Raw genomic sequence first — 10898 nt, 5'->3', positions numbered from 1 at the left:
ATTATCAAAAAATAATACTGAAATTAACAACAAAAAAATTAAATTGAAATTGACAAATAGAAAATAAAAACTAAAGTAGACAAAATGAAAAAAATAAATAAATATCACTAGTTACTGAAATTGATAGATATAAATTGAAAACTAAAGTAGACAAAATGAAAAAAAAACAAAAAAGTGAAACTAAAATAACCAAAAACAGATTACGTGTAAGAAAGTTATCACATTTTTAAAGAAAAAAAAAGAGTGGAGCAACCCTCCACCAACTGCAGCAAGTGTGGTATCCTGCATGCAAGGCAGACAGGCCAGGCTGCGTGGGCGCAGGTCGCGCACAAGCGCTGCGGTTAGACTTTGCGACCTTAGTTGTAACCTATACGTAATAGTTTATGAACTAAATTTCCACATTTTGGAAAATTAGAGGTCTAAACTTGAATTTGGCACGAGTCCATAAAATGTACAGGACGCCCTGCCTACATATGTAGTGGAGTAGTTTGGTTTAGAGTAGCGCAATAGTTAAGACAAGTGCTTGTCTGCAAATTAAGAGCCTCCATGTGTGTGAGCTATATAGTCTTTATTATGCTAGACCACATGCCAATCTTATTACTTCCTGCATATTCTTTTGTTAGGTGTGAAGGGGTTCAACCTAGATACTAAGGCCAATCTTAATTGAGGGTTTTATAGAGTTTTATGGACATTAAATATGCTGACATATCACTGTATTGATGAAGTGAGAGATGATAAAAGATTTATAGGAGTAGAGAGAGTTCATGAGGATAAAACTCTTCTGCACTGTTTTTAAAATATGAGTGTGTTGAAAACTGAGACATAAAACCCCCCACTGAGACTAACCTAAGACACCATCACGATAGATTAATTATCCATCAAACGCACCTCTTTGTTTTGGTCGTTGCGCTCTCCTAGCCGCATCGCTTATTGCCTTCTGCTTAGGCTTATCTTGCTCTGCCTTGATACTAATGTAGTGTCCTATATATATATCACAACAAAATAAGAGCATGTTTGATACCAAAGCTAATTGCTTGCTAGCTAAAAGTTAGTCAAAACTAACTCTAGTGTATCCAAATATAAGGGCTAATATGTGGGCTAATTTGCCTATAGTTATTAGTCAACTATTAACTAGCTAAATATAGCTAATTTAGGTTATTTTTTTAGTCCAAACTAGTAATTAGCCATGTATATCAAACAGGCTAAAAATACTAATCTGTCTTACTAAAGAATACAAAAAGGGTATTTCTGGTACTTGTTTTCTATCCCTCCCCTCTCGCAGCCCGCACATGCGCTCAGAGCTTTTTTATCCGTGTAAAAATGATGACATGTTTGTCATATCGACGACCATTCTCAAATACCAACAAGTTGACTATTATTTATTTATTTATTTATTGAGGAAAGCCAACAAGTTTACCGGCCTGCATTGGTCTTGACCTCAATGTTCAAAATGTTGCAGCAACGCTTTTTTTTGTTCAATTTATTTATAGCTTTTTTTTTTTCTTTTTTAGAAATTGGACTTCGATTTGCGAGTGGACTTCACATTTGTTGAGCCGGACTACGGCAGGTGCTAGTAAAGCACAGTAGTAATCTTTTTGTTCAATTTATTTATAATTTTTTTTCTTTTTTAGAAAATTGGACTTCGATTTGCGAGTGGACTTCACATTTGTTGAGCCGGCCCAGCAAAGTTATCTCGACCCGGCAATCGCTGCCCAGCAACTGTCATGGGCTTCTTGCAAAGGAGGAAATAACTTAGGAATCCAATAACTTATACTCCAAGCCCATCAAATCAAAAGAGAGAAACATACTAGCACATGTGCTGGGAGCGGACCGGCGGCGGGCGGGCGGCGATGGCGGCGGCGGCGGTGGGTGGATTGCCGGTCGAGCCGCAGTTTTTGAAGAAGCTGAGCCTGAAGTCGCTGGACCTCTTCGCGCGGCCGCCATCGCCCTCTTACTTTGTGTTTTGAAGTTTTTCCTTTTGTTTTTGTGCAGGGGATAATGGAAGCCTGTGGTTTTGGGACTGGAAGAGTGGCCATAACTTTCAACAAGACCAGACTATAGTCCTGCCGGGTAACTATTGTTTTTCATCATGCATTGATTGGTAAATAGGATAAGCAGCAGCAGCAGCAGCAGAACACCCTTTTAAACAGCGATGCCAGAAACCCATCCCATTAACTTCAAATCACCCAAGGATTGGGAGGTGGGATTGGGAACTCTTGGAGATGGGTTTTTTCTATTCTTGCCAAAAATCCTAGATTGGGAAGCTTTATTGGAAACTGTTGCTAGAATCTTTCAAACGACCCCTTGCTCAACCGTTTACATGCAGGTCATTATTATTATGGATGGTGCATTTAGAACACAAGAAATAGATGCATCTTCAAATAGAGACTTGTCCGTCTTGATGTCTGTAAATCTTCTTTCAAGCGTGAGTTTGCCATTTGCCATTGTTATCAATAGGGAAAGAAAAAAATCCTACTATTGTAAAATGGCTGGACATGTTGAGTAAATTTGTTTTTTTTTCCTTTTGTATAAAAATCGTTCTTTAATTCATTTATATATTAACACTACTACTTTGCCCACTTTGTCCCTCGTGTTACAGCAAAAATACATCCTTGTTGTGACTAAAATGTAATGTTTGCTGCAAGACTACTGTGTTCCGATCCATCTGAAACTGATAAACGTATCTCGTAGAAGAGCAGAGAGCTGCTACTTTATTTATCTGGACGACAGTTCCCTTCCATGCTACAGTATTATCTAAAAAAAGATTCCTTCCATCTTTATTCTCTATCTCCAGCCTCAAGCAAAGCGCAACAGAGAGCAGAGAGCAATGCATATGTTCTTTTCTGAAAGCGGCCAAAGATCGAAGGGATCATTGCAAACCTGCAACATAGCTTGCCTTGACAGTTAGCACACCACATTCTCTCTGGGGGAGGGAGTTTCTGTTGTTTTCTCAATACAACAATGAATACCTAGCACCTAGCTAGCTGCCAGGCCCAGGTACCAATATTGTTGGGATTTCTATGCTTTTTTATGTCAATTATTAGTTGCATTTTTTGTTTAATTCTCTCAAGAATAGATATCTAGCTATATGGATTAACATGCGTGTTCTTGTATGGGATAGAACTCGTGTTGTTGTCGGTGGAGATCCTTGTGGAGGTGCAAAGATGGGTAAGATTTCTGGAGCTGCTTGTTAATTTGCTGGTGCTTTTTATACAGAAAAATTCATATCATGCCTTGAAGGGTGCCTCTTTTTCCCCTTCCATATAGATACATGCTAATAGTTTGGAAACTATAGACCAACAACATACTGCTACAAAGTTTAGCTTGGCTCTACACTTTGCATATATGAAAACCTACACAATTAATTTTTATCTAAATGTGTTCTAGACTTATGTGTGTCTACTTCTCTAATTACAAGATAAGCACTTGCAATGAAATTATGTGTGTTTAAATATGATAATTAAGTGCCACAAATAAATGCAGAATCATAAAGAAAAAATTCCTTACATGCCATTGGCATAAACATAAATCCCTTATCTGCCACCTAAAAAACATGATTCTCATATATGCCATTGGTGTTAAACTGTAATCCCTTCCATACCAAGGTAATTGCCTAAGTAAGCGTATAAACATCTAGATTTCAGTATTGCTCCCACTAGTCATTCCCAAAACGTAAAGGTAGTCAACAATGAGCAAATGGACTGCTCAATGAAAAAGGAAGTGGTCGAGGAACCGGTGGTGTGGGCTGCTGGGCTTAGCTATGTGGGTTGCTTAGTATGTGGGCGATGTGGGCCACGTGGTGCGCTAGCTGGCTGCGCTCGTGCTACTACTCGGCTGCGAGTATGATCATGATTGTGGAGGATAAGCCTATTGGACACTCCTCACATGTACCGGTCTCAAGTGAATAGATCATTCTAAAGTTCCAAGGTTGCATACTAGTACAATAATCTACATCATGTGGTAGGGATGAAAATAGGCCGGGTCAATCCATTGGGTAGTTGACCCAACCCTCAAAAGTAAGGCCAAAAGGTCACAGGGGCTGGTCTCAAGTCTAAAATTGGTAGATAGGCCTGGAACCAATTGACCCAATAGGTAACATGGATCGAACCAATCGTCACATAACAACCTTTTTTTTAAAAAAAATGTGACAACCGAGAGGACAAGCAAATTGGTCTTTTTTATGTCTATTAGCTAAGACTATTGGAATATGATCACTAATGGCATAAAAGAGATTAAAATTTATGGATAGTGTTATTGACAGGATTTGAGTTTTTTTAGGCGGAAGATCAGGGATACAAGTTTTAGCCAATGTCATATAGGAAAATTCCTCAAATAAACATAAAGGTAGAGAACGCAAACTTGGCACATGGGTTGATGTACTTCCGTGGTATCATTGAGTTGCCACTCACCCCTAGTCCATGTCAGAAGGGTGAGTCTCCGACTAGGCCTTACCAAGAGCTCTCCTAGCTATCTTCACTTGAGGGAAATTCATCACCACTCTAGCGCATGGGCCTTCCAACACTATGTACAAATGCTTGCGTCGACTCCAAAATCTCAGGGAGGGTTTTGCAAGATCAAACCATTGTCAAGCTGTCTAGGTGTCAATACACATAAAAAACAATAGGTGTGACTCATCCACTTATTCCTCTCTAGGTTGATCACCTAGAAAGATGCACACTAGACCTTAACTAGCACAAGCAAGTTCTAATCTTGTGCTAATAGCATTGGATCTTATTTTTAGCACTTTGGTAGCTTAGATGTGTCTCTCAAATGTGTATGCGTGTGTGTGTGAGCTGGCTCAGTGGTACATTTCAAAATTGCTCTGACTAAACTCGTTTTTCTTTTAAAACCAAAATGAGTTTATTTTGAGTCATTTTTTTACTTTGGCTTAGCTAGTTAGGTTCAGCTCTTTAAGCTCAGTTTCAAGTTGGGTATCAAACAATTTAGGGGACTATGATAAATAAGATTATGTCAATTTTGAAGAAAAAAAAGTGCAGTTGACTCATTATCCACCCTGCTTGAGCCTCAGTAGCATCACCAAATGGCTAGATAATAGGGTATATATAGGTCCAACCCCTAACATTAGATGTCGCGCCAACAACGCACTGGGGCCATTGCCTATTGTGATATCATGTACGGGGCAGATGAGGATGACCTGGACAACACCTCCACCGACTTTGATCGGACTATTTAGCCTTTGTTGTTGTCCCTACTACAGTCCCCACATAGTTGAGCCTCCACCATGAGATTGTACATCTCCAACAAGACCATTTCTAAGATTGTGCTAAAGTTTCGTACTTGCTGGTGCCATGATGTAGATCCTCAGTGCGGTGGTCTAGCATGCTTGGGAAGGTGTTGCTGCCCCCCCCCCCCCCCCCCCCCCCTCTCGTGCACCTTTTGTCCCTCATTGTCTGATGCAATATTGATTGAGTTCCCATCTATAAAAGCATCGGAGGACATCATCCGCTGATCATTGATCTCATTCGACAATCGTAGCATAGTGGTAGAGGAGCATGGGGATTCTAATAAGAATTTCTTCACTGACATTGTAGCAATAAACTTCCCTACCGAGAATTGGTTTGTCCCAATATCGATGCGGCCATCCACCTTGGCATCCATTGAGAAAACTTGCTGCATCAACATGTGTGTTGCCTCACTTGAGAACAAACTCAAACATGCACACCTCGTGTTGTTCCCCAACCCCAGTCCACAACCACACTTGGGGACTTCTAGAGTCCATGCTGTCTCCAACCCTGGGTTAACCCTTTTATGTGAAGCAAGTACAAGAGCATAAGTGGGTTGATAGTAGTGTCTGTAGTTCACTCTGTGCATACTGGATCTAAGCCATTTTGGACTCACGGTGTTACAAATGGTATCAAGCTCACCTTCATGGACACGGTCGCTTGCAGGTTAGGGGTGCATACATGTGGTGTATGGCACGTGTGGGTCATACAAGGTTGCACGACATGACACATGTACTAGCACTGGACGCACAGTCACGTGTGCCAAGAGGGAATGTTCCTGGTCATCGTTTGCCAAGATGCTTTTCTAGCTGTTGGCTTTTCTACCTATCGTTGATACACTGTATTTATGCCACCTCTTACTCTGGAGGTTAACTGATGCTACATATATGTAGGGTGTTTGCGTTCAAAATCTGGAGTTGGATGCATAACTTACAATTAAGCAAGAGCTAGATAGCTTGAGAACCGGCTGGGCAACAAGTTGATTCATCATGCCAGCAGAGGTAAACCATAGAGTGACTTCCGATCTTCCTTTGTAACTTGAAATGAGAATGATCACTCGGTGACCATACAAATACAATGCGCACTCAACTCATATTGTACGGCTTTTACACATAGAATTACACACAAATTAAATATTTATATATTTATCAGCTGTATTTTTAACATACTTATTGAATCACTTAATTTTAATAGTACATGAATCCATTGATGCTCTTTTGCATGTGTAAATTAAAACCAAATCAGTTTTTTTCTTACATATATACATTTTCTAAAAGAGATTTCATTGTTAGCAGACACTGAGTTTGAATGTTTGCTTTATGCTGGCAATATATAAAGAATATTCCTCCATCTATCTAAATGTATATTTAAGTATTTATAATATTTATTTGACATGTGAAGGCTGTGTAATTGATCACTGTGGTTAATAACATATGACATAGGACATGTATGCTAGACTTGTCTAATTAATTGGTATTGACCACCATTTCAGGAGATCTTGATCAAGGCAGATAGCATCGCTGATGCAGCAACGGAGATAATTAGTTTCCTTGAGGGTACCGGCATGGGAAGAAGCTTGGCATACTTTGATGGCTGGTTTGGATTGGGGGCATCCGCCGTCCTTAAAGCAATTGTCAAGCGACTTAGATCATCATCATCACGAGGGTCTACTACTGGGTTGACAACAGGCTTGAACAAAATCATCCACATTGATTGCTCACTGTGGCAAAGCAAGAGAGCTTTGCAGAAGGCAATTGCAGAGGAGCTGCAGCTTCCCCAGCATATGATGGCCATCTTCGACCATCATGATGAGGCGGATAATTTTGATGGGGTGGAGGAGAGTGCTAGAGGCGTGATACCACTTGTCACGAAGGCAATCATGGACAATCTATATAACCACAGATTCCTGGTGGTCTTCCATAATGGGAGCGGCGAGTACATTGATTTGTCGGAGTGTGGTGTCCCTGTAATAGGGCTTTTAGGCAAGAGGGTGCTTTGGACTTCCCGCGGCAGGTTCCGCCTTCATGGCATACAAGATGAGGATGTGAAGAAGTTAGCTGGGATGAGTGATTTTGCTATAAGTGCTGATTTGTCTAGTGACTTGATATTTGATAGATTGGTGTCTCTCCTACACGCAGAGGCTATGGAGGTAACCAGTTACATTGGTATGCCTGAACCAGACTTGAGCCCTAAGATTGCCATGGAGTGCTTCTTGTATACGGTGCTGATGAGAGGCGAAGACTGTGGCATTGACTGGACCACCCATGCAGCCAACTACTGGGTGTGCGATGGGATCATACAGACACAGACCACCAATAATGGAAACAGATCAGCATGGGAGATTGCTGATGCCCTGCATAGGAACATGAACTTGCAGATGGATTGGCATCCGATTTGGGTGGTGAACATCCGTGATGTCATTGGATTGTGTTGTAAACAGTGGGAGTGTTGTGACCGTTGGGTTTCAGCCAACCGAAAAAATGTACATTATCAACAGCATCACAAGGAAAAGGAAGGCAAGCACTATGACATAGCAGTAGCACAAGTGCCACCTCAGGTGACATCCTTTTTCTGTTCAGGGGCTGGAGCTGGACCATTGGTTGACAACAACAATGCTACAACAACACTAGAAGCCGGCATATTCGATCATTCAGATAGGAGCATGCTGCTGAGCGTGATACATCTGTCCTACTGTACATTCAGTTTTTCACGGCCTCCTTTCCTTAGCTGCAGCAACCTAAGATTCCTTTTGCTTGACCATTGCAAAAATAAGGACATGTCGTCAAACCATGGTGGTGACGAGGAGCATCATGAACACAACAACCATGACAGTGGTGCTTGTTTTCGGAAGCTATGGGTGCTGGATCTAAGTTACACAGATTGGTATTGGTTGCTATCAAAAGAAATGATGGACCTAATGACTGAACTGAGGGAGTTGAGCGTGAAGGGAGTCAAGAACTGGAGCATAAGCCAACTAGACCACCGTCATTTTGGTGTCAAGAGCAACAGCTACTGGCTGCTCAACCTTAGCAAGCTTCGAGTGACAGCCGAGCCTGGCGTGCCATCATCGGTGGTAGCAGCATTATTCTTCCCGGACCTGTCAAGTTCAAGCATCAAGACGATCATCCTTGATGGTTGTGCTGAGATGGAGAAACTTGGCCATGACGCCGTACCTCCGTCTCTAGAGTCATTTAGCTTCACCTGCGGCTATGCTGACACAAAGATGAAGAGCTTCTCCTTCCGAGCATGTGCCAAATTTGAGACTCTGCTGCTGAGAGGATTGTTTAGGAACCTCCTAGAGCTGGACTTGTCAGGTACAGCGGTGAAAACCCTCGACCTCAGTGCAATCCAAGCCTCACGCTTGAGGCGGCTCTTCTTAATGGGATGTGAGAAGCTCTGTGCAATACTATGGCCTCAGGAAGGCAATAATAAGCTAGAACTAGAGGTGCTGCGCATGGACACCACCCAGACAACAATAGAGGACAGTGATGACGATGATAGTGTGGGGTTGCCACCATCATCATCTTCAACAACAACAACAATAGAGCCATGCAGTGGACGACGGGCACCCACCAACTTTCATGTCTACATCTTCCTAGGGGATACAAGGCTTCTTAGGTCGCTCTTGCATGTTGGAATTGCCAAATATTTACACGTAGAGATTTCATCTAAAGGAGCTTATGCTAGCAGTCACAGTACAGGTGTTGATGGTGGCTGCAAAGGCTCCAGTCAAGGCAGGGGTAGCTGCGGTGAACAAGTACCAGTTGTAAGCAGCCTGCGGCGGCAGAAGCAAACTGGTAGTACCTGCTTATATGGAGATGGAGACAACATCATTCCCATTCCCACCACATTCGAAGATGCTGGTGTTGGTGGTGCCCCAGCAATCACATCGATGTGGCCATGCCCACCCATTCCTTTTAGTAACTCATGGGTCCATTGCTATATCAGCATACAAGAGGATGAGCTCCGGACAGGATTGCTGCAAGAAGAAACCAATAATGTTGCTGCTACGACAACTTTGCCGGATTTTGTGCATGACAAAGCCAGGACTCTGTACTTGCATGACAGCTTGTTTGTCACCTGCATCCCAGGCCATACATCACCTTCTGCGATAGATTTGGGTTGGGGCAGTCTATGGTGGTGTCGGCTGGAGAGGTGCCCAAACTTACAAGGCACCGTTTTCAGTGGTCCACGAATTGGAGGCAGGTTCAATGTATTTGTGGATTTGAAGGCGTTCTGGGCATCCCAACTCCCAAAGGCCCGATACATCTGGGACTGGAGCATGTCGTCGTTTCGGCCTGGATATTGGTCATTCAATTACCTGGTGTTCTTACACCTAGAAAACTGCCCCAGGCTCCTACATGTGCTCCCCCTGTGTCCGTCTAATAACCGTGGATGCTATAGCTTGGAAACCCTCGAGATCATTTGCTGCGGTGACCTCAGGGAGGTGTTTCCATTGTTGGACCCTGCAGAATCGGAGCAGCAACAGATCATCAAGCCCAGAAGCTTTCCTAGCCTTCGGCGCATCCACTTGCATGAGTTGTCCATGCTGCGGCGCATATGCGGGCGCATGATGTTCGCACCCAACCTTGAGATCGTGAGAATCAGGGGCTGCTGGGGCCTCAAGCGCCTGCCAGCCGTTGCTCGTCGCAGCACAAGGCCAGCAGCACCCGTGGTGGACTGCGAGAAGGAATGGTGGGATAGCCTTGAGTGGGATGGGGAAAAGGCTGATCACCACCCGTCCCGGTACAAGCCCACCCACTCAGCATACCACAAGAAGACCCTGCACAGAGCCTCCGTCCTCAGGTGACTGATTACTTACTTGATTAGCTAAGCCTCTTGTAGCTTAATTTGGAGTACGTACCAGTACTGTTACTTCCCTTCAAATTTGTGTGTGTGTGTGTGTGTGTGTGTCGCTGGCATCCTTCACTGGCTCGATCGGCTGACAGTATTCCAATTTCTGCCTACAGGTAGTAACCCGGCCGAGCTTTCAGGGAAGCTGATCGATCGCAGCGATGCATTGCATATGGACTGCTACTAAGTTTGCTTCCGTCAAGTATGAGCTTTGTGCGTGCTTGGTTTCTACCGCTCACTACTGCTGGTTTCTACGTCTTGATGTTTATATTTGTAATAAGGTGATGACGATTCGCCTATAGTTAATTCCAAACACTTGCCTGCTTGTTTTTCTTCTGCTGCTTGAGTGTGTGTGTCTGACATGGATGCTAAGCTACCTTGTGTGTGATCTGCTTCAGCAGCAAGAGCACATCAACTGATGGGTGCACAGCAGAAATCTGATAAATCTGATCCCCGTATAGGCCGGGATTGCTGCTGCTGTGCGTGAGTGATTTGTCAAGGATTATTGTTCCTTCACTTACTATGTATGGAAACCATGAAAATGATTGAGTACGTTGTTTGCCATTATTCTATATATGGTGCAATGCAAGGTGTACAAGTTAATTCCACTGTTCACCTAAACTGCCGTTTAGTAGTCTGTTTAAACAGCGTTTTAAACGGTAATCAAAGGCCACCCGTGTCGTTAGGCCATAATTAACGGCGAATTAAATGGTTGGACGGTTTAAACCATTAAAAGCCGTTTAAATGATCTAAATAGAATCAAGTTAAACATGATTAAATGAGTTAAATGATCATTTAGCT

General features: G+C 42.9%; 1 protein-coding gene across 1 annotated transcript; it reads left to right on the top strand.

The window, feature by feature from the left end:
* The first annotated feature begins 1837 nt into the window (after positions 1 to 1837).
* LOC136521895 (uncharacterized) lies at positions 1838 to 10654 on the top strand. The gene is made up of 6 exons (XM_066515663.1): positions 1838 to 2070; positions 2795 to 2997; positions 3122 to 3168; positions 6137 to 6244; positions 6736 to 10049; positions 10214 to 10654. Exons 4-6 carry the CDS (start codon positions 6233 to 6235, stop codon positions 10215 to 10217), a joined length of 3330 nt encoding a protein of 1109 aa, XP_066371760.1. The 5' UTR covers positions 1838 to 2070; positions 2795 to 2997; positions 3122 to 3168; positions 6137 to 6232; the 3' UTR covers positions 10218 to 10654.
* Positions 10655 to 10898: the final 244 nt, after the last annotated feature.

The sequence above is a fragment of the Miscanthus floridulus genome, chromosome 18 (assembly GCF_019320115.1).
Source record: "Miscanthus floridulus cultivar M001 chromosome 18, ASM1932011v1, whole genome shotgun sequence".
In the NCBI taxonomy this organism is placed as follows: domain Eukaryota; kingdom Viridiplantae; phylum Streptophyta; class Magnoliopsida; order Poales; family Poaceae; genus Miscanthus; species Miscanthus floridulus.
The sequence above is the reverse complement of the archived record's forward strand: the minus strand, read 5'-3'. Positions and strand labels throughout refer to the sequence as shown.